Source organism: Boleophthalmus pectinirostris, unplaced genomic scaffold (assembly GCF_026225935.1).
Source record: "Boleophthalmus pectinirostris isolate CB_2022bp ecotype Guang Dong unplaced genomic scaffold, ASM2622593v1 HiC_scaffold_6, whole genome shotgun sequence".
In the NCBI taxonomy this organism is placed as follows: Eukaryota; Metazoa; Chordata; class Actinopteri; order Gobiiformes; family Gobiidae; genus Boleophthalmus; species Boleophthalmus pectinirostris.
This window is the reverse complement of record NW_026571447.1, coordinates 35,848,376-35,872,893: the sequence shown is the minus strand read 5'-3', so window position 1 is coordinate 35,872,893 and position 24,518 is coordinate 35,848,376. Positions and strand designations below refer to the sequence as shown.

Here is a 24,518-nt window from a genome sequence, read left to right as displayed (position 1 = left end):
TTAGTCCTGGTTCAGTCCTGGTTCAGTCCCGGTTTAGTCCTGTTTTAGTCCTGGTTTAGTCCTGGTTTAGTCTTGTTCTAGTCCTGTTTTAGTCCTGGTTCAGTCCCGTTTTAGTCCTGTTTTAGTCCTGTTTTAGTCCTGGTTCAGTCCTGGTTCAGTCCCGTTTTAGTCCTGTTTTAGTCCTGGTTCAGTCCTGGTTTTAGTCTTGTTTTAGTCCTGGTTTAGTCCTGGTTCAGTCCCGTTTTAGTCCCGTTTTAGTCCTGTTTTAGTCCTGTTTTAGTCCTGGTTCAGTCCTGGTTTCAGTCCCGTTTTAGTCCTGTTTTAGTCCTGGTTCTAGTCCTGGTTCAGTCCTGGTTCAGTCCTGGTTCAGTCCCGTTTTAGTCCCGTTTCAGTCCCATTTTAGTCCTGTTTTAGTCCTGGTTTAGTCCTGGTTCAGTCCCATTTTAGTCCTGTTTTAGTCCTGGTTTAGTCCTGGTTTAGTCTTGTTTTAGTCCTGGTTTACTCCTGTAGTAAGGACTGTGTGTGTTTGCGGAGCGAGAAAGAGAAAGAGGAAGAGGAGGAAGAAGAGGAGGAGGAAGAGGAGGAGGAGGAGGAGGAGGAGGAGGAGGAGGAAGAGGAGGAGGAGGAGGAGGAGGAGGAGGAGGAAGAAGAGGAGGAGGAGGAGGAGGAGGAGGAGGAGGAAGAAGAGGAGGAGGAGGAGGAGGAGGAGGAGGAGGAGGAGGAGGAGGAGGAGGAGTGCATAAATATTGGGAGAAGGACCCCGGAGCGTAGCCCACTTCTGAGTCCAGTGCAGTGCATGATGGGACATTTGGTCTTTCCACAGGCGCAGAGTTAAAAGGAGCAGAGGAGAGGAGGAAGTGAAAAGGCCTCAACACCAGAGAAACACACCGACTTCTGTTGCTTTGGGTTTTCACACAAACGGGATAAAACCGTAAAGTGTAAATATAAACGGACTGCGTCACTTTGTCTCGATCAGGCAGCGTCGGGGAGTAACAGATTACATGTACCAGCGTTAAGTAATCAGAGTACAAATTATGAGTAACTGTATTCGGTTACAGTTACCGTTTCAGTGAGTGGGAATTGGATTACAGGGCCGTATTTTTCACATTTTGGACTAAACCAGGACTAAAACCAGGACTAAAACCAGGACTAAACCAGGTCGAAACGCAGGACTGAAACTAGGACTAAAACTAGGTCTAAACCAGGTCTAAACCAGGTCTAAACCAGGACTAAACCAGGACTAAAACCAGGACTGAAAACCAGGACTAAAACCAGGACTAAACCAGGACTAAAATCAGGACTAAAACCAGGACTAAAACCAGGACTAAACCAGGACTAAAAAACCAGGACTAAAATCAGGACTAAAACCAGGACTAAACCAGGACTAAAAACAGGACTAAAACCAGGACTAAACCAGGACTAAACCAGGACTAAACCAGGACTAAACAGGACTAAAACCAGGACTAAACCAGGACTAAAATCAGGACTAAAACCAGGACTAAAACCAGGACTAAAACCAGGACTAAAACCAGGACTAAACCAGGACTAAAACCAGGACTAAAACCAGGACTAAAACAGGACTAAACCAGGACTAAACCCAGGACTAAAATCAGGACTAAAACCAGGACTAAACCCAGGACTAAAACCAGGACTAAACCAGGACTAAAAACAGGACTAAAACCAGGACTAAACCAGGACTAAAATCAGGACTAAAACCAGGACTAAAACCAGGACTAAACCAGGACTAAAACCAGGACTAAAACCAGGTCTAAACCCAGGACTAAAACCAGGACTAAAATCAGGACTAAACCAGGACTAAAATCAGGACTAAAACCAGGACTAAAATCAGGACTAAAATCAGGACTAAACCAGGACTAAAACCAGGACTAAAATCAGGACAAAACCCAGGACTAAAACCAGGACTAAAACCAGAACTAAACCAGGACTAAACCAGGTTTAAACAATATGACAGTAGGTTGGACATAATTTAATGCAGCAGTGTCTCATATAAAAATAATTTCTCTATCAATAATATTTTTTTATATGTTTAAGTAAAGACTGGACTTTTTATTTTCTTTATGCAGATAAAACAAAACATATTATGTTAAAATCCTCGTCTTTTCTTCTCTACAGTAAAACAAAAGTCTGTTCATGGAGACTTGGGCTCAACAGACAATTTGAAGAGAACAACAAGAATTTTCAGGATGTGGTTGGTTCATTCATGCAGTTTTAAAAAGAACGACAATATCAAGTAATCCAAAGTATTCAGATTACATTACTCACTTTAAGTAATTTAATGGATTACGTTACAAACTACATTTTGGTGTATGTAATCTGTAATCTGTAGGGGATTACATTTTAAAAGTCACCTTCCCAACACTGAGATCAGGGTTGGGCAAACTTTTTGAATCTTGGGCCACAAAGGTTCTACAGTTTGACAGAAGAGTCAGTCCGTATGAAATCAGCCGCCCTCCCCCATGAGCCATCTCAGATTTGGCTGAAAAAATTGCATAAAAAAATTCTAAAATCACCAAATGAAAGAATCTCAAATTTTAGCTCATTCCCTTCAGTCGTTCCTGAGTTATGCTCACGTTTTCTGAAGCCTTAATGTAAAAGCAGGTTTGAGAGACCATAACTTCATAAAAATAGAGCGAGGAAGATGAAAAATCGTCTTCGCTTATAATAAGCAAATAGTGTTTAAGTCTATTAAAGGTAATTTAATCTTTCTAGCAGGTGGAAAAGTCTAAGCTCCACCAAAAATGGTGGATGTTTTTATTTCTTTAAACTAATTACAATATGCTAAAGTTTCGCTGTAAATTTTTTTTTTTCAACATTTAATTGTGCCACATGGGGAACCGAGGGTCCAAAGAAGGGGCCAAAAAGATCACATTTGGTCTGTGAACATATTTGAGACTCTACACCGTCCACATGAAAACTCAGCAAAGTGTGAACCTGTTGTCAGAAATGGTCATTCTCTCAAATATTCAGGTTCAACAGTCAGTTTGTAAATATCTGCTTGGAGTAAGTAGATCTTGGACCTCAAAAATAAAAAAAAATAAAAATTTAGTGGCAACAAACGAGATTTTGGGGGCCCACAACGCTCCCTTTAATAAACATACACAATATTTGACAACAGATTCAGAATCTATGAAGAATTTACAATAATATGATTTTTCATCTTCCTAATATGAAGTTCTGGTCTCTCAAAAATGATTATAAATTAAGGCTTCAGAAAAAGTGAACATGGTCCCAAAATTTCAATGGGCCACAACTCAGGAACGACTCAAAGAAAAGAGCTAAAATTTAAGAATCTTTTATTTGGTCATTTAAAAAAAAAATTTGTTTTTTTTTTTCAGCCAAATCTGAGATGGATCATGGGAGAGATTTCAAACGGACTGACCCAGAAGAGCAACACCAGGAGCAGATGGATGGAGTTTTTTGCTAATCCACCTCATAAGAAAAAAGTAAAAAAAAGACGGGATATGTAGAAAATGTATCTCATCTTATTGAAATATCCCATAATTGAAAATCATTACAAAGCATCACAACAAAATATGTGTGTTTAAAGTCTCACAGTATTTACTATTTACTGAAATGACTTTTAAAACACTCAAAATTATTAATACTATTGTTCTTTAAGTTTGGCGGACCGGATTACAAAGATTAAAGGGCCGCATGTGGTCCCCGGGCCGTAGTTTACCCATCCCTGGTCTAGAATGTTCCACATTATAGCATTAAACTTCTCTATCCCCATGGACACAAGCCAAGTTACAGGTCAAATCTGTGGAGATGCAGCTTCGCCCAACAGTAAGAAAACATGTTTTCATAAATTATCTTTGAGAGAAACACACGTGTAACTGAAAACATAAAGACAGATAAAGACGTTGAAGGTCAGTGTCACAGTGTGGAACATTCCAGACAAAGCAACATCCCCATGGAGACGACAGGTGACAGAACAACCACCAGAAAAATCACGCAGTTCACTCGTATTTCTCTAAAGGAAATCACATATTTTTGTGGAGTTTGTCAGTGTTGTGGTTTATAATTCTACTTCCTGATTTGAAATGAAGAATCACACAAGGTCAGTCCAGAACAGTTACCTAGCAACCGCACTGTACACAAGGCCCAGAGCTAGTTATAATGACGGGAAAAATATACAAAATACACCTTCATTTTATTACATTAATGCTTAAAAATGTAGTGGAGCTCTTTATGTATGACCACATTAGTAAAATAATCCTTGATTGTCTCTTGGGACACGGGATTTAACACAAAGACAAAACAAAACAGTCACATAAACCCGCACAAACATCCACCACAGAAGAGAAATAAAAAAGAGGCCAATGACTGACACACCAACAGGACCTTTACATCACTCTTTACAAACAAGCCCTTCACACAGTTTTATTCTATTAATAATTGCCCATTCCCTAAATCTATGTGCAGTTTTGATTGCACATTTTCTAAAGCCCTATTCACATGAGATATATACAACCTGGGGGCATCTGGTAAGTTGAAAATTCCCGCCTCTACTGTGTTACTTTCAGATAAGCAAAGTTCGTAAATGACTCTATTTTACTGATATTGACACAGATTGAAAGAGAAAAGAATGGGGAAAGAAAAGAAAGAGATAGAAAATACGTGCAACTACAGCAACGATCACTGAGATGCAGATTTGCGCAAGGCTAGTATTAAAATCCGACGTCTGTGTTTGGCGAAATATAGTAGGTAAATTGTGGCAGAATTTTTACTTTACAAATTACAGACATGGCACATTTATACAGGATTAAGATCACATATGTCCTCCGCAATTATTACAAATCACCAAAGGTCCACAGGTCAAAGTACGTGAATAGGTGTTAAGCCTATGTGCATTTTTTATTGCACATTCTATAAACCTATGTGCATTTTTAATTGCACATTCCTTTGATTAATGCGCTGTTTTGATTGCACATTCCCTAAACCTACGTGCAGTTTTGATTGCACATTCTATAAACCTATGTGCAGTTTTGATTGCACATTCCTTTGATTAATGCGCTGTTTTGATTGCATATTCTATAAACCTACGTGCAGTTTTGATTGCACATTTCCTGTACCTTTGCACAGTTTTGATTGCACATTCTATAAACCTATGTGCAGTTTTGATTGCACATTCCTTTGACCTAAGTGCAGTTTTGATTGCACATTCCCTGTACCTTTGCACAGTTTTGATTGCACATTCCTTTGACCTAAGTGCAGTTTTGATTGCACATTCCCTGTACCTTTGCACAGTTTTGATTGCACATTCCTTTGACCTAAGTGTAGTTTTGATTGCACATTTCCTGTACCTTTGCACAGTTTTGATTGCACATTCTATAAACCTATGTGCAGTTTTGATTGCACATTCCTTTGACCTAAGTGCAGTTTTGATTGCACATTCCCTGTACCTTTGCACAGTTTTGATTGCACATTCTATAAACCTAAGTGCAGTTTTGATTGCACATTCCCTGTACCTTTGTACTGTTTTCATTGCACATTATCTAAACTTATGTGCAGTTTTGATTGCACATTGTCCAAACCTATTAAAGTTTGATTGCACATTCTCTAAACCTATGTGCACTTTTGATTGCACATTTCCTAAGCCTTTTACTTTTATTTTTAAGTACAATCCCTGAGTTTATTTACTTTATAAAACAATTAATGTCTAAAGGCACAAAATAACGTTCGAATTTGTTGAGTTTACAGTTTGACGCATGTTTTCTGTTTGAGAGAAGAACTAAAAAGAGCCTAAATATTCCGGATTTTGTGAGTTAAACTTGTGTGAATGAAACAAAACAAGAACAAAGGAAACGACATTAGAACATCGATCAGAATCATCAATCGAAATAAGATTCGAAAAATATAATTAGATATTTTCAAACCCGTCATTTCTTCGCACCTTGATCCAAACCCCGTCACTCGTCTGTGGATCTTCAAGACCGTGACCCCATAAAGTCCACGTCAGCCCCTGCCCTGATTGATCTATTAATACGCGTTACATTCAATTCCGCGCACCTCATTTGCCTAATTTAGCGCGGTTTAATTTTTAATTAGTCCTGGGTCGGCTGGAACAATCCCGTCTCCCTCGGCTCCAATCTCGATCCGGGGTGAAGCATGAAATGTATTTTGGCTCCGACTCCCGTTTTTTCCTCTGTTGTAAAAAGGAAACAGGAAAACCAAAAACCCCAAAACCACCCCGGTTTGAGAGGACTAAACCAGGACTAAACCAGGACTAACCAGGACTAAACCAGGACTGAACCAGGACTGAACCAGGACTAAACCAGGACTAAACCAGGACTGAACCAGGACTGAACCAGGACTAAACCAGGACTGAACCAGGACTGAACCAGGACTAAACAGGACTGAACCAGGACTAACCAGAACTGAACCAGGACTAAACCAGGACTAAACCAGGACTGAACCAGAGCTGAAAAAGAACTGAACAAGGACTGAATGTGGACCAAACCAGGACTAAACCAGGACTAAACCAGAATTGAACCAGAGCTGATCCAGGACCAACCCAGGACTAAATAAGGACAAAATTAGGACTGAACCAAGACTAAACCAGGACTAAACCAGGTCTAAAATAGGTCTAAACCAGGACTAACCCAGAGCTAAACCAGGAATAAACCAGGTCTAAAATAGGTCTAAACCAGGATTAAACCAGGACTGAACCAGGACTAAACCAGAGCTAAACCAGGACTAAACCAGGACTGAACCAGGACTAAACCAGAGCTAAACCAGGACTAAACCAGGACTGAACAAGAACTGAACAAGGACTGAATGTGGACCAAACCAGGTCTAAACCAGGACTATAACAAAATTGAACCAGGACCAAACTAGGACTGAACCAGGACTAAACCAGGACTAAACCAGGTCTAAACCAGACCTGAACCCGAAGTGAACTAGGACTAAACCAGGTTTAAACCAGGACTAAACCAGGTCTAAACCAGGACTAAACCAGGACTGAACCAGGACTAAACCAGGTCTAAACCAGAGCTAAACCAGGACTAAACCAGAGCTAAACCAGGACTAAACCAGGACTAAACTAGGACTAAACCAGGACTAAACCAGGTCTAAAATAGGTCTAAACCAGAGCTAAACCAGGACTAAACCAGGACTAAACCAGGACTAAACCAGGTCTAAACCAGAGCTAAACCAGGACTAAACCAGGACTATACCAGAACTGAACCAGGACTGAACGAGGATTGAACCAGGTCTAAACCAGGTCTAAACCAGGTCTAAAAAAGAACTATATAACCATCCGTCTCTCTCGGCTTTTATCTCTACTCGGGGTGAAGCACTAAATGTATTTTGGCTCCAACTCCATTTTTATTTTTCTCCGTTGTAAAAAAACCCCAAAAAAACCCAAAACCAGCCCTGAACCCTGCAGGTCTGTGGTTTACTGGTCGTGTTAAGCGCTGGGACGGGGGGTTGTTTGTGTTGCGTTCAGGTGGAGCAGATGTCGCGCTCGTCCTCGCGTTTCCGCCGTCGCATTATTCTTCATTAGCTTTAACCGAGCGCTATGCTAACATCCCGGAGCTAGCGCGGCTATGCTAATCAGGCCGTTTCCGCGCGACAGCCGCGACGCCCCGAGCCGCGACATACGGACACCGAACGACCCCAGCCAACGCCGTGAAAAACTACAAGCCCCCGAGCGAGTTCCACAGCAAATCCACAATGTCTGTTTATAGTTCTGGGTTTGTAAACGCGCCGGGTCTGAACCAGGACTAAACCAGGACTAAAACAGGACTAAACCAGGACTAAAACAGGACTAAACCTGGACTAAACCAGGACTAAAACAGGACTCAACCAAGGACTGAACCAGGACTAAACCAGGACTAAAACAGGTCTGAACCAGGACTAAACCAGGACTAAAACAGGACTAAACAGGACTAAACCAGGTCTGAACCAGGTCTGAACCAGGACTAAACCAGGTCTGAACCAGGACTAAACCAGGTCTGAACCAGGACTAAACCAGGACTAAACCAGGTCTGAACCAGGACTAAACCAGGTTGAACCAGGACTCAACCAAGGACTGAAACCAGGACTAAACCAGGACTAAACCAGGACTAACCAAGGACTGAACCAGGACTAAACCAGGACTAAACCAGGACTAAACCAGGACTAACCAGGACTAAACCAGGACTAAACTAGGACTAAACCAGGAGGACTAAACAGGACTAAACCAGACTAAACCAGGACTCAACCAGGACTCAACCAAGGACTGAACCAGGACTAAACCAGGACTAAAACAGGACTAAACCAGGACTAAACCAGGACTCAACCAAGACTCAACCAAGGACTGAACCAGGACTAAACCAGAGCTGAACCAGGATTCAACTAGGACTAAGCCAGGACTAAACCAGGACTAAACCAAGGACTGAACCAGGACTAAACCAGAGCTGAACCAGGACTCAATTAGGACTAAGCCAGGACTAAACCAGGACTAAACCAGGTCTAAACCAGAGCTGAACCAGGATGACTGAACCGAGAACTGAACCAGGACTCAACTAGGACTCAACCAAAATTAAACCAGGTCTACACCAGGACTAAACTGGGGAGTAAACCAGGACTAAACCAGGTCTAAACCAGGTCTAAACCAGGTCTGAACCAGAGCTAAACCGAGGTCTAAACCAGGACTAAACCAGAGCTGAACCAGGACTATAACAGGACTATAACAGGACTAACCTCAGACTGATTCCAGGACTGAAGAGGAGGACTAAACCAGAACTGAACTAGGACTAAAACAGGACTCATTGTCAGGACGGGCTGGAAGGTGACGCAGGAGAAAGTAGCGGCTCCGCACCTCACGGAGGTAAGAGCGGCTGTCACCCTGCTGCTCGGGCTCACGGTCCTGATTTCAGCAACTATTTGCGGATACAAGACCCGGTGCAAAACTCTGCTACAGCGCGTAACTTCTACCTTCCTTCAACGTGTCCAGAAGTCCAACTTTTTGTGCGATGGTTTGCATCGTCCTCTGTCTTTTGGGTGTGAGCGCAGGAGACTTTGTCGGTGCAGAACGTTTCGTCGACGTTGTGGATTTTGTCGGAGAGAAAACTTGCAGACATACAACACTTCAGACTCACACTGCTAATGATCGAACATTTATTTAAATTTGGCAGCTGAACACATCTGTACTGTACAGGAGACAGGAGTCCCTCAGCCAATCAGGACGCAGCGGGAGGAACACAATACGTGTTCATACACTTTAAAAACAAAAGCATGCAAAATTGCACAAAAAAATAAAAAATCAGCAAGACCGCGAAAAGTGAACCGTGTTAGAGCGAGGGACGACTGTAAACCAGGTCTAAACCAGAACTTACCCAGGCCTAACCAGAACTGACCCAGGTCTAAACCAGGTCTAAACAGCGTAGAGTTCTGGGTCGGTCCTTTCGCCTGTGGTTAACTGAAGGTCTGTCCGGCCGCGTCTCCGGCGTTTCACCGCTGCCGATTTCACGGTGATTTTAGCAAATTTGTATGAAGAAAAACCCACCACTTCAATCCAGGTTAAAAAAACATTGTAACGCACGTTACTCACATTTATACCGAGTAAAGTATTAAATTTTTTTCCCCTGTAATCCCTTACATTACTGCGTTACAGCAAAAATCAATGCGTTACTGTAATACATTACTTTTATAATGCGTTACTCCCGACACTGTCCGTTACATTACTGCTTTACGGCAAAAAAACAACACATTACAGTAATTTGTTCCTTTTATGACATGTTACTCCCGACACTGTTTATAGTTCTCACGGTGCAAAGCAAAACGGTGAAACGGGGGATTATATTTAGAAATGTAAGGGAATTTAAGATGCCGTTAAGTTATAATGGGAAAATCAACAGCGGAGATCGAGTTCTATGAGGTAAAATGCGCCATAGGAGACAGGAGCAGGTGGAGTTTTATGGAAACATCTAAAGCCCTTAAGCGCCGGTCAGATGGAGCGGTGTTCTACCATAGATTGCGTTTCCCTTTTAACGTAATGGGTTTTTGAGCAGGACGTATCGGGCTACAGGACTAAAGTAAGGTTTTGGGTTTTGATTAGATAATTGGAAATCTTAAACCAGAAACTCCGAGCCTTAGGCAGAGGTGAAGACAGATGTTTGTTGGTGTAAATATCCACAAAGTTTTCAAAAGACGGTCAGACGGAGACGTGTTCAATTTTTTTATCTTTCTGTTAAAACAAAATCGTTTAGTAAAAAGGATGTTAAATTTAGCAGGTCGTAGTTTTCAAAATAAAATGAAAAGTAAGAAAATGAAAAAGCAACTGTTTTCTTCTTTATTTGTTTCCAAAACCAACATGAAAAAACAGATAATGATTCGTTTTTTCAGTTTTCGATTTTGTGGTTAAATGAAGAATGGAAAAAATGGATAATGGACGTTTCCGGTTTCCACGACTTTTGCACCGCATCCGGACTGAACCAGGACTGAACCAGGTCTAAACCAGGACTGAACCAGGACTGAACCAGGACTGAACCAGGACTGAACCAGGACTGAACCAGGTCTAAACCAGGACTGAACCAGGTCTAAACCAGGTCTAAACCAGGACTGAAACAGGACTGAACCAGGTCTAAACCAGGTCTAAACCAGGACTGAAACAGGACTGAACCAGGTCTAAACCAGGTCTAAACCAGGACTAAACGGGACTGAACCAGGTCTAAACCAGGACAGAACTGAACCAGGTCTAAACCAGGACTGAACCAGGTCTAAACCAGTTCTAAACTAGAAAAGCACTCAGAGAGCGCAGACCTCCACCAAGGACTACAGTCCCCCTCATATTAATTGTGTTTTCCATAAATATTTGTCTCGTATCTTTCAATTTGGAATATGAAAGAGGATCCCATTGTCCATCCCTGAGTCAAATTTCATGGGGTTTGGTCAATAATTAACCGAGATATTGAGAAACAAAATTTTTGGCCCCATTTACCACAATGTTAACTAAAAATTCAAAGTGATCCAGAATCCAGGATTTCTTCCGGATCAACCCCAAAATGAAATCAGTTCTTCCTTTTCACATTTCCAATAAATCCTGAAAATTTCATCAAAATCGGTCCATAACTTTTTGAGTTATGTTGCTAACAGACAAACAAAAACAAACAAACAAACAAACGCCGGCAAAAACATAACCTCCTTGGCGGAGGTAACCAGGACTGAACCAGGTCTAAACCAGGATTGAACCAGGTCTAAACCAGGTCTAAACCAGGACAAGACCGAGTCCATGCGCCTTCAAGACCGAGACAAGACCGAGGGCAAACGCGGTCGAGTCTGAGACGAGACCAAGACTGCAAAAAAACAGTCTCGAAGCCGGTCTCGAGACCAAGCCCGGTCTCAAAGTACTATGACACTAGAGAAACAACTATAACATGGTCAAAATCCCTGAAAAGTCGATTTTGCTTCATACATCTACACTCTATTGTTTACTTTGTCGTCTGCATTTGACCCAGTGGGCAGTGGGCACCCAAACGCGCAGCACCCGAGGACCCATCTCAAAATCTCTGTCTGGAGAAGGTCTGAAGGTCCAAAGTTCCTCCTCACTCCCCTCGTGCATCTCGAACATCCTAATTATTCAACGCAATTAGTTGATTTTCCCGTCCGTTATGGAGTTTGGTGCAACTAGCATGCTAACCACACACTTCCAGATGATTTATTATTACAACTAGAAGCGTATACATACATATTTTGACCTCCAGAGCTGCTTATACAATATATATCTGTACTGGGGGCAAGACTAAATCCACGTTGCTGCATGGATTAGATCTAAAGGAGTCAGTGTTGAAGGGAAAAAACGCTCAAATACAAGGAAAAAAAATAATATTATGAATCGGTTTGTGGTTGTAGAAAAAAATTACAGCTACATTCACTTGTCAATCATCAAATATTAACATCATCTTCAGATTTCCAGACATGTTGAAGGCTCTGTGTCTTGTTCTGGTTGTGCTCTTTCATGTTTAAAGTCACTAAACTGCGCCTCTCTCTCTCGCTTTCTCTCTTTCTTCTTCACCCGTCTCTATTCCCCGAACGCTGTTTTTTTTTTTTTTTTTTTTTTTCTGCGCGCGTTTCCGTGAGTTGGAGACGCTGCAGGAGGCAAAGAGGAAGGGGGCTTTGGAGAAAAGCGTCGGAGAATTCTCAGAACAAAACGCCGCGACATAAACCCTTTTTTCCCCCCCAATTTCCTCTTCATCCCGGCGCTGCTCTGTCGCCGCGCTGAGATCACATGATACGGGCTTTTCACCGCCGAGCGCTCGATTCAACACGGAGATTAAAGGCAGAAGAGGAGCGAGGGCGAAGAAAGGAAGTGGGGGTGAAAGTGGCTCCTCCCCTAAACGATGTTCTGTAGAGTAATATCGAATCTCATGGTACTAAACAATGACCACCCACTTTCAGTTCCAATGAATCGTTGGAAGTAAGAAATAGGGTTAAATTTGAACCGATTATCCTCTGGTAAGTGGGCTCTGCTTGTCAAAAGTATGAAAAATCAGATACTAAACAAAGCTAAAACAAATATAGAAACTAGTTACCGTATTTTTCAGACTATAGGCGAGTTTCATTGTTGACAAAAGCGCGCGTTGCATGCTGGGAATTATTTTGGTCGGCGGCAAGAAACACTAATTCAACATGACGCACGGAGCGAGAAAGCACGTAAAGGGTATTGATCCCGGTTATTTATCCACTCTAACGGCAGAGGACCCAAGACCATTTGACCAGAAATTGGTCATAAGCATCGACGGAGCCAAATCACCCTTTTCAACCCCGACAAAAGGTGGAACCAAACCAAATTTCTGGTCAGAATCGCCAACTACCTGGACAAATATTCACTTGGGCGATATCCACAATGACTTGGTGGAAACTCCTGGGCCATTCACAGCAGAAAAGATGAAAACCTCCAAGAGTCTCGATGTGTTGTTGAACTTGTTGGAGTCCACGGTTTGTTAGGATCTTCTACGTTTGCTCTGCGAATGTTTGAAAGCCGTTTAATTCACCGTTAGTGGTTCTTTTCACTCAGAATACGAAAAAGACATTTTCCTTCTTCCGTGCTTCTATTTGTGCATCTGATAATGCAGCAGGAATTTACCATTATCGGGGATAAATACGTGAGGTTACGCACTGTGTTTGACGCTATCCTGTTTCGTGCCTCCGACCAAAATATTTCCCAGCATGCAACGCGGGCTTTTAATAACAATGACGTCACCTGAAACTCGTTACCGTATTTTTCAGACTATAAGTTGCATTTTTTATCATGGTTTGGGTGTTTCCTGCGACTTATACTCCGGTGCAACTTAGGCTACGTTCAGACTGCAGGGCTTAACGCTCAGTTCAGATTTTTTTGGTGAAATCATTAATTTCCAATTAAATGTGACTTGTATGTGACTCCAGTGTGAACATTAAACGGCCCAAAAGTGTCCCACATGTGACACTGGAGACACGACGACGTCAACCGCAGCGAGCGTCTCTGTGTTTACAGAAGTTGTACAAACATGGACGTGAGCATCGAGCACCTGGAGATTTTAAAGTTCCTCTCGTACCGGAGCCAGAACATGAACAACTTACTTGTTTTAAGGAGGAGATTGAGAAGGAGAAGGACGAGGTTTTTGGTCGTGGTGTTTTGTGGGACAGCGGCAGCGACGTCCGTTGAAATGAACGTGTGGATGTGGAGACGGAGCCAAGAGTGGTGAGTGGTGATGTGCTTCACTTCAGTGACACAGAGTTCATTAACAATTTTCACCTACTTCAGCGCAGAATAGTGACGTTTGTGTCTTGTTGATAACGTGTAGGTGGATGAATGCACTTTGTCCGTTCACACTGAAGTCACATGTCAAAAGATCAGATATGTATCAGTTTCAGGAGCACATATCCAAGTGTCCTGGGTCACATTCGAAAAAATCGGGTCTGTGTCGTTCAGACTGTCATTAAAAGATCAGATACAGGAACATAGGGGCCAAAAAATAGGATTTGGGTCACTTCAGGCTGCAGTCTGAACGCAGCCTTAGACAAACTTTATTGATCCACAAGTGAAATTATTTGGACACAGTCGCTCACACATCACAATATAATATAATAATAAAGAGTAAAAATATAAATGGTAATAATACATCCTAAATAAGTAGCAAAAAGAGCGAGCAAACTGAGCTACCGTCGCCTAATTATAACATATATATTTATAAAGCAGCATTTAATGGAGCTAAATTATTCCCTGATTGTGAGAAAGACGGACCAGCGTGGGCAGAGTTGAGTTTTCGATTTAGTTTTTCCTCGAGTGATGGAGAAAAGAAGGAGCCACTGTCTGTGCAAATGTTCACATACACAACAAAAACTGGAGAGTGAAATATTTCAGAGTTGTTTTTTTTACTATTTGAAAGTTAAATACGGGTTTCGATACGATTGACGTTAATTCAACTTTCCTTAGCGTTAATTTGGTTCCTCCCACCCTTCATTTCAAACTTCCGTGAGAAAAGATCAATTTGAACCGGTTTTGTACATTATTTTACTTAATTTAAGATTAAATTAAGTGTAAAAATAAATCTCCTCTCTGTGTTGTTGAGCTAAATCAGGATAACCTCAAAAAGTGTTATTCATTTACGCTCAAAACATTAATATAAGTCTTGTTTTCGAGGGGACAGGGTCAGGGTGTTGCTTAATTAACTTTTCCAAAAATTGTTAAAGTTGAATTAACTTTAGAGCAGATTGAACTCACATAAACCCTGAGAAAATGTTAAAATTTATTCTATGAGAGAAAAAGATAAAGAAAAAATAAAAGAAAGTACTTGTTTTATTGAAATGACAGCAGTAGAAAATGCAGCACATCACCTTTATGACACGATTAAAAGTAAATTTCACAGACTAAAACTAAACTATTTCCTCTAATTCAGTCAAAACGCAACAAAAATGTGACTGAAAATGTTGCATAAGTCCTAAACCAGGTCTAAACCAGGTCTAAACCAGGTCTAAACCAGGTCTAAACCAGGACTAAACCAGGACTAAACTAGGACTAAACCAGAACTAAACCAAGTCTAAACCAGGTCTAAACCAGGACTGAACCAGGTCTAAACCAGGACTGAACCAGGTCTAAACCAGGTCTAAACCAGGTCTAAACCAGGTCTAAACAAGGACTGAACCAAGAGAACTAAACCGGGACTAAACCAGGACCAAACCAGGTCTAAACCAAGACTAAACCAGGACTAATCTTGGATCAAGTCTCCGTTCCAGCATCAGTGTTTTGAATCTCGTGTTCAGATTTGAGCGATGACGTGTTCGCGGTCGTAAAAGGACTCGTGTACCGTCAGGACTCGTGTACCGTCAGGACTCGTGTACCGTCAGGACCGTGTACCGTCAGGACTCGTGTACCGTCAGGACCCGTGTACCGTCAGGACTCGTGTACCGTCAGGACTCGTGTACCGTCAGGACCCGTGTACCGTCAGGACCCGTGTACCGTCAGGACTCCTGTACCGTCAGGACTCCGTGTACCGTCAGGACTCGTGTACCGTCAGGACTCCTGTACCGTCAGGGTCCGTCAGTACCGTCAGGACCCGTGTACCGTCAGGGTGTACCGTCAGTACCGTCAGGACTCGTGTACCGTCAGGACTCCTGTACCGTCAGGACCCGTGTACCGTCAGGACTCGTGTACCGTCAGGGTCCGTGTACCGTCAGAAACTCCTGTACCGTCAGGGTCCGTGTACCGTCAGGGTCCGTGTACCGTCAGGACTCCTGTACCGTCAGGGTCCGTGTACCGTCAGGACTCCTGTACCGTCAGGACCCGTGTACCGTCAGGACTCGTGTACCGTCAGGACTCCGTGTACCGTCAGGGTCCGTGTACCGTCAGGGTCCGTGTACCGTCAGGGCCCGTGTACCGTCAGGGTCCGTGTACCGTCAGGGTCTGTACCGTCAGGACCGTGTACCGTCAGGACTCCTGTACCGTCAGGACCCGTGTACCGTCAGGACCCGTGTACCGTCAGGACCGTCCGTCAGTACCGTCAGGGTCCGTGTACCGTCAGGAGTCCTGTAACGTCAGACCCGTGAACCGTCAGGACTCCTGTACCGTCAGGACTCCGTGTACCGTCAGGAGTCCTGTACCGTCAGGACCGGTACCGTCAGGACTCGTGTACCGTCAGGGTCGTGTACCGTCAGGACCCGTGTACCGTCAGTACCGTCAGGACTCGTGTACCGTCAGGGTACCGTCAGGACCTGGTACCGTCAGGACTGTGTACCGTCAGGACTCCGTGTAGGACCGTCCGTCAGGACCCGTGTACCGTCAGGACGTGTACCGTCAGGATCCGTACCGTCAGGACCCGTGTACCGTCAGGACTCGACCGTCAGTGTACCGTCAGGACCCGTGTACCGTCAGGACTCCTGTACCGTCAGGACTCCTGTACCGTCAGGACTCGTGTACCGTCAGGACTAAGTCCTGTACCGTCAGGACTCGTGTACGTCAGGACTCGTACCGTCAGGACTCGTGTACCGGTAGTCAGGACTCCTGTGTACCGTCAGTCGCACCGTGGACTGTACCGTAGGTACCGTCAGGACCCGTGTACCGTCAGGACTCCTGTACCGTCAGGACTGTGTACCGTCAGGGTCCGTGTACCGTCAGGACTCCTGTACCGTCAGGACCGTGTACCGTCAGGACTGTACCGTCAGTACCGTCAGGACTCGGACTCCTGTACCGTCAGGGTCCGTGTACGTCAGGACTCGTGTACCGTCAGGACTCCTGTACCCGTCAGGGTCGTGTACCTCATCAGTACCGTCAGTGTACCGTCCTGTACCGTCAGACTCGGTACCGTCCTTCAGGGTCCTGTACCGTCAGGACCCCGTGTACCGTCAGGACCGTGTACCGTCAGGACTGTACCGTCAGGGTCCGTGTACCGTCAGGGTCCGTGTACGTCAGGACTCGTGTACCGTCAGGGTCCGTGTACCGTCAGGACTCGTTACTGTCCGTACCGTCAGGACCCGTGTACCGTCAGGACCGTTACGTCAGGACTCCTGTACGTCAGGGTCCGTGTACCGTCAGGGTCCCGTGTATTCATCGTGTACCGTCAGGGTCCGTACGTCAGGACTCCTGTACCGTCCAGGACCCGTGTACCGTCAGGATCCTGTACCGTCAGGGTCTGTACCGTCAGGACCCGTGCACCGTCAGGATCCTGTACCGTCAGGGTCCGTGTACCGTCAGGGTGCACCGTCAGGACTCCTGTACCGTCAGGACCGTTCCACCGTGTACCGTCAGACTGACCGTCTCTGTACCGTCAGGACTCGTGTACCGTCCGTCAGGACTCGTGTACGTCAGGACCGTCAGGACTCCTGTACCGTCAGGACTCCTGTACCGTCAGGACTCGTGTACGCGCTGCTCCTAATTGTGTTATTTGGTCGGTTTCCTCCCCCTCACCTCGTCCATAATAACCGTTACATGTTCTATTAAAACGCCGCCCTCCTTCCTGCCCGTAATCGAGGCCGGGGAACATTACGAGCTGCGTCGGCTCAAATTAGCGCTTGACCCGGTGCCTCCGAACGGGCGGAGAATGGAGCCGGAGAGAGAGTGGGACTGAGCTCGTCGTTATCAGGGCAGTGAGTGTGTGTTTTTTTTTTCTGGAGCTGGAATGTGCAGAAGATTATTAACATGATGTAGAAAATGTTTTAGTGGTTTAAAAAAGTGGAATATTGAAGAAGCACTTGGTTTAAAGACGGATTTTTCCAAGGTCCAGGATGTTACTGTTGTATCCTTTAACTGGAATCATCTACTCCACGCAAATACATGAATATATCCAGGACTGAACCAGGTCTAAACCAGGTCTAAACCAGGACTGAACCAGGTCTAAACCAGGACTAAATCAAGAGGACTAAACCAGGACTGAACTAGAACTAAACCAGGACTAAACCTGGACTGAATCAGGACTGAGTCAAGATTACACCAGGTCTAAACCAGGTTTAAACCAGGTCTAAACCAAGTCTAAAGCAGGACTAAAACAGAACTGAACCATGACTAAACCAGGACTACACCAGGACTGAACCAGGACTGGACCAGGACTAAACCAGGACTAAAACAGAACTGAACCATGACTAAACCAGGACTACACCAGGACTGAACCAGGACTGGACCAGGATTGGACCAGGACTAAACCAGGACTAAAACAGAACTGAACCAGGACTAAACCAGAACTTAACCAAGATTAAAACAGGACTATACTAGGACTAAACCAGGATTGAATCAGGAGGACTAAACCAAGTCTAAACCAGGTCTAAACCAGGTCTAAACTAGGTCTAAACCAGGACTAAAACAGAACTGAACCAGGACTGAATCAGGACTACACCAGGACTGAACCAGGACTGGACCAGGACTAAACCAGGACTAAAACAGAACTGAACCAGGACTAAACCAGGACTGGACCAGGACTGAACCAGAACTGAACCAGGACTAAACCAGAACTTAACCAAGATTAAAACAGGACTATACTAGGACTAAACCAGGACTAAACCAAGTCTAAACCAGGACTAAACCAGATCTAAACTAGGTCTAAACCAGGACTAAAGCAGGACTAAAACAGGACTAAACCAGACTCAAACCAGGACGAACTGAACCAGGATTACACCAGGTCTAAACAAGGTCTAAACCAGGACTGAACCAAGAAGACTAAACCAGGTCTAAACCAGATCTAAACCAGGACTAATCTTGGACTTGAGAGACAATGAATCGTTTTGGTGCAGCAATAAGTAAAAAAAAAAAAAAAAAAAAAACAGAGCGAACTACAAAGACCATGATCCTTTGCTCCAGTTCAGCACAGAACTACATGAAGAAACAACAATTCTAAGCACTTTTTCTAGGCATTTTTAGTCAACCTTTACAAAATATCGCAATAAATATCGTACCGAGAGACTTGGATATCGTTAAATTCCTACTTTTTACTCTTATTTGACTTATTTTTTAGACCACGACCTTTGTACTTTTACTTGACTGATTTGAGTTGAAGTAATCTGTTCCCACCTCTGGGTTTCGTGTCGTATAAATTTCCTTCACCGCTATTTGGATCAAAGTCTTAAAACCCAAACACTTTCACTCCGTAATCTTCTTTTCACAAATATTCCGACATTAAGACGAGTAAATATTTAGCGGCACCAACCGAGTCTTCATCTTGTATAATTTATCTTTCCTAAACGTCTCTTTGAACTGTCTCTCTTTGGCTCTGTTGACTCGGTTTCACACAGTCTCCGTCCGGTCCTGACCTTTTTTAAGCCTCTCTCTGCTTCGGGGCCACTGCCGGTCCAAGTCCGAGAGGATATTCTGCACTGAAACCGCCGCGTTTTTCTGAAGTTTAGAGGAACAGAACAGAAATAGCCCGGTGTGAATGTGGCGGCGCGGCTCTCGGATCAGAGAGTGAAGGTGAGACTGTTCCTCAAATACAGACGGAAACTGTTCGACCGACGACTCAAAGAAAAAAAGGGACGGGTAAAATGATCAAGTTACGTTTGTTTTTGCAGTTATTTGGCCCAGATTTGTGTGATAATGTTTCTGGAGTTGGAGGACAAAGGGATGTTTGAATTCTATGTGTCGTGGATAATAGGAAAAAATGATTATTTACCATCGTACATGTGACATTTTGATGCCTAAACTGGTGCAACGAGAAATGGAGACTGGGATTTAGGTCGGGACTGAGACCAGGACTGAGACTGGGACTAGAGTGGGACTGAGATCAGGACTGAGACCGGGACTGAGTCCAGGACCAGACTGGGACTAGAGCGGGACTGAGTCCGGGATCAGAGTGGGACTGAGGCCTGGACTGAGACCGGGATCAGAGAGGGACTGAGGCCTGGACTGAGACTGAGACAGGACTGAGACTGGACCAGACTGGACTGAGACTGGGACTGAGACTGGACTGAGAGACGGGACTGAGAGCGGGACTGAGACCTGGGACCAGAGCGGGACTAAGACTGGGACCAGAGCGGGACTGAGACTGGGACCAGAGCGGGACTGAGACTGGGACCAGAGTGGGACTGAGACCGGGACTCAGGTCGGGACTGAGACTGGGACCACATCGGGACTAAGACTGGGACCAGAGCGGGACTGAGACTGGGACCAGAGCGGGACTGAGACTGGGACCAGATTGGGACTGAGACTGGGACCAGAGCGGGACTGAGACTGGGACTGAGACCGGGCCAGAGTGGACTGAGACCAGGACTGAGACCGGGATCAGAGCGGGACTGAGCCCAGGACTTAGGTCAGGACTGAGATCGGGCCTGAGACCAGGACCAGACCGGGACCAGAATAAAGGAGAGGGGGACAGAGGTGTAGGTTCTGCTTTGTTGAGTTTCCGCTCTCTGTACTGTAACATCGACTCGTTTCCCACGGCAACAGTGAGCGTCTCGTCCATGTTGAATAAAAGTTCACGTTTGTCTCATCTTTATCCGTCACTATCAGAACACAGACCCCGATCGGTTGATGTGACACAAATATTCGTAGAAAGTTCAAAAATTTCAACTTTTGCAAATTTCCCGAGCCCCTCCCTTTCTTGGGAATTCGCACATTAATGCCAGTTTCACAAATTTGCGCCGCTCAAAACGCTCAAAACACCCAGTCACACCACAGAACTTTATTCATACGAACATTGAACACGGCTTAAGAGTGGAATTACTTTGGATTATACTTTTATTTTTCATTTTTTTCAAAGTAAAAATCAGGCACAGCGTCTTTAACATTCAGGACGAGGAGGATTTTTTATTTATTTATTTTATTTTGATCACATTATATTTGTATAAAATGCGTTAAAATTGAAATCAACAAATGTGCATCGGGAAAACACTAAACCGTGATAATATCGTGAGCCGTGTATCGAGTATCGTATCGAATCGTGAGGGACCCTGTGATTCCCGGCTCTATTTGACGCAGTAATGGACGGTCGGGCATCCGCAGACGCATCACGACCCGGAGCACGTGTCCCTCCGCCGTGTGAAGCGTTCGCTGACCCCGTAAATAACAGTGTTTTGTATGTTTCCCCGCGTCGTGTGGTTCGGCTCAAACGGACCAGAGGTAATTTGATTTAGCTGTGGGCATCTGCCATCGACCGAGCGCCCGGCGGACACCACGCTCCTCAAGAGTCTCCTCGACGACACGCCGACGACAGACGCGCGGAACGCAGAGAGAGAGAGAGAGAGAGAGGAGAGAGAGAGAGGGAGAGAGAGAGAGAGAGAGAGAGAGAGAGAGAGAGAGAGAGAGGAGAGAGAGAGAGAGAGAGAGAGAGAGAGAGAGAGAGAGAGAGAGAGAGAGAGAGAGAGAGAGAGAGAGAGAGAGAGAGAGAGAGAGAGAGAGAGAGAGAGAGAGAGAGAGAGAGAGAGAGAGAGAGAGAGAGAGAGAGAGAGAGAGAGAGAGAGAGAGAGAGAGAGAGAGAGAGAGAGAGAGAGAGAGAGAGAGAGGAGAAGAGAGGAGAGAGAGAGAGAGAGAGAGAGAGGAGAGAGAGAGAGAGAGAGAGAGAGAGAGAGGAGAGAGAGAGAGAGAGAGAGAGAGAGGAGAGAGAGAGAGAGAGAGAGAGAGAGAGAGAGAGAGAGAGAGAAGAGAGAGAGAGAGAGAGAAGAGAGAGAGAGAGAGAGAGAGAGAGAGGAGAGAGAGAGAGGGAGAGAGAGAGAGAGAGAGAGAGAGAGAGGAGAGAGAGAGAGAGAGAGAGAGAGAGAGAGAGAGAGAGAGAGAGAGAGAGAGAGAGAGAGAGAGAGGAGAGAGAGAGAGAGAGAGAGAGAGAGAGAGAGGGAGAGAGAGAGAGAGAGAAGAGAGAGGAGAGAGAGAGAGAGAGAGAGAGAAGAGAGAGAGAGAGAGAGAGAGAGAGAGGAGAGAGAGAGAGAGAGAGAGAGAGGAGAGAGACGAGAGAGAGAGGAGAAGAAGAGAGAGAGAGAGAGGAGAGAGAGAGAGAGAGAGAGAGAGGGAGAGAGAGAGAGAGAGAGAGAGAGAGAGAGAGAGAGAGAGAGAGGAAGAGAGAGAGAGAGAGAGAGAGAGAGAGAGAGAGAGAGAGGGAGAGAGAGAGAGAGAGAGAGAGGAGAGAGAGAGAGAGAGAGAGAGAGGAGAGAGAGAGAGAGAGAGAAGAGAGAGGAGAGAGAGACAAGAGAGGAGAGAGAGAGAGAGAATGAGAGAGAGAAGAGAAGAGAGAGAGAGAGAGAGAGAGAGAGAGAGGAGTGAAGGAGAGAAGAGAGCAGAGGAGATAGAGAGACAGAGAGAAGAGAAGAGAGAGAGAAGAGAGAGAAAGAGGAGGGAGAAGAGAGAGCACGGAGAGAGAGAGGAGTGAGACATAGAGAGCACAGAGTTGAGAGTGAGAGAGAAAGGAAGGGAGAAAGGAGAGAGCATGGAGAGAGAAGAGATGGAGAAGAGGGAGAAGAGAGAGAGCACAGAGAAAGAAGAGGAGGAGAGAGAAGAGAAAGCACAGAGAAAGAGGATGGAGAAGAGGAAGAGTAAAGAGAGTGAGAGGAGGGAGTAGAGAGAGAGCACGGAGGAAGGGTGAAAGAGACAGAGCATGGAGAGAGAGAGGGAGAGCTGGAGGCAGAGAGAGAGAGAGAGAAGGAGGGAGAAGAGAAAGCACGGAGGAGAGAGCGATAGCTGGAGGGAGAGAAAGAGAGGAGGGAGAGAGAGAAAGAAAAGATGAGAGGGAGAGAGAAAGGGGAGACGAGTGAGAGCGAGAGAGAACAGAAAGATGGAGAGAGAGAGAGAGCGGGTAACAGAAGGAAGAGAGAGAGAATAAAGAGAGGGAGAGAAAGGGAAGATAGAGGCCAAAAATGAGAGAGAGAATAGAGAAACAGGAGGAAAAAAAGAGAGGAGAGCCAATAGAAGAGCGGCAAGAAAAGAAGATGGGAGGTGGAGAGAAAAGGAGAGAGAGAAAAAAAGAAAAAAAAAGAAAGAGAAACAGAAAGAGAGAGAGAGAGACATATTGAAAGGTCACATTTAAGTGCATCTAAACTTCTCTCATGTCTAATGTCAATGGGGCTAAGCAGCTTCAGGCTATGATTTCAAATACACACACTCGCGCACACACACACACACGAACACACACACACACACACACACACACTCGCACACACACACACACGAACGCACACACACACACACTCGCAAACACAAGTGAAGTCTGAGTCTGAAGGAGTTCAACTGAAGGGCAGCGCAAGTTAAACACTGGAAATACTGAGAGAAAAACTTTACCTACGTCGGACTCTTTTGCATTTGAACATTGAAACATAAAGTAAAGATGCATTGCGGAACTTTTAAGACCGTTTTACAGCTTCAGCGGCGATTTCACACGTCCAAACTCACACGGACACACTCGGGGAGGGAATAAACTTGTTGACGAAAGTGCCGTGTTTCGCTCTGGATTACAGGCGAGTTTCGTTGTTGACAAAAGCGCGCGTTGCATGCTGGGAGTTATTTTGGTCGGCGGCAAGAAACACTAATTCAACATGACGGACGGAGCAAGAAAGAACGTAAAGGGTATTGATCCCGATTATTTATCCACTCTAACGGCAGACGACCCAAGACCATTTGACCAGAAATTGTTCATAAGCATCGACGGACGACAAATCACCCTTTTCAACCCTGACAAAGCCTGGACTAAGGATGGGCATGATTATTCGATTAATCGATAATTGATCATTAAGAATTTCATCGATTACGTTCATTTTAATCGACAAACCGAATGTAGGTTGCTGTGTGTAGTGTGACCAAACAGAGGTCCATACATTTGTCAAGGAGCGAGACACAAACAGTGGGTCAGTCTGCAACGTACCGAAGCACAAATGTGTATTTAACGATGATTTGTACAAGAAATTCCACACTTTCTGTTGCGTTCGGGACAAGTGTGAGTCCATGTGCACAGTGTATAAAGCAGCACATATGTTTCTGTGTCCAGTGGGAAAAAGTTTTACCAGGTGAGAGTCGCGTAATGTGGATGACGAGGCCCCGCCCCCCTCCCCCCGTACGGTGTCCTGGTTTTGACAAACGCAAATCTGGTCACACTGACCTGTATTCACCTGAGTCATGTCTTTTAATCTGACAGAAGTTGAACCACATCAGCGACACAAGAGTCCTGGTTTCGACCTGGTTTAGACCTAGTTTAGTCGTGGTTTAGTCCTGGTTTAGTGCCGGTTTGGACCTGGTTTAGTCCTGGTTTAGATCTGGTTTAGTGGTTTAGACCTGGTTTAGACCTGGTTTTAGTCCTGGTTTAGTCCTGGTTTAGTGCCGGTTTGGACCTGGTTTAGTCCTGGTTTCGACCTGGTTTCGACCTAGTTTAGTCCTGGTTTAGTGCCGGTTTGGACCTGGTTTAGTCCTGGTTTCCTGGTTTAGATCTGGTTTAGACCTGGTTTAGTCCTGGTTTAGTCCTGGTTTAGTGCCGGTTTGGACCTGGTTTAGTCCTGGTTTAGATCTGGTTTAGACCTGGTTTAGTCCCGGTTTGGACCTGGTTTATTCCCGGTTTGGACCTGGTTTAGTCCTGGTTTGGACCTGGTTTAGTCCTGGTTTAGTCCTGGATTAGTCCTGGTTTAGACCTGGTTTAGTC

General features: G+C 44.8%; 1 protein-coding gene across 1 annotated transcript; it reads left to right on the top strand.

Annotated features, from left to right (window-relative positions):
• Positions 1 to 556: 556 nt before the first annotated feature.
• On the top strand, positions 557 to 22,141 carry LOC129411769 (RNA-binding protein 25-like; the record flags this gene model as incomplete). Its single annotated transcript, XM_055163626.1, has 2 exons — positions 557 to 735; positions 21,172 to 22,141. Coding segments are annotated over 2 exons (1,149 nt in total), but the record flags the coding sequence as incomplete, so codon positions are not given.
• Between the last annotated feature and the right edge of the window lie 2,377 nt (positions 22,142 to 24,518).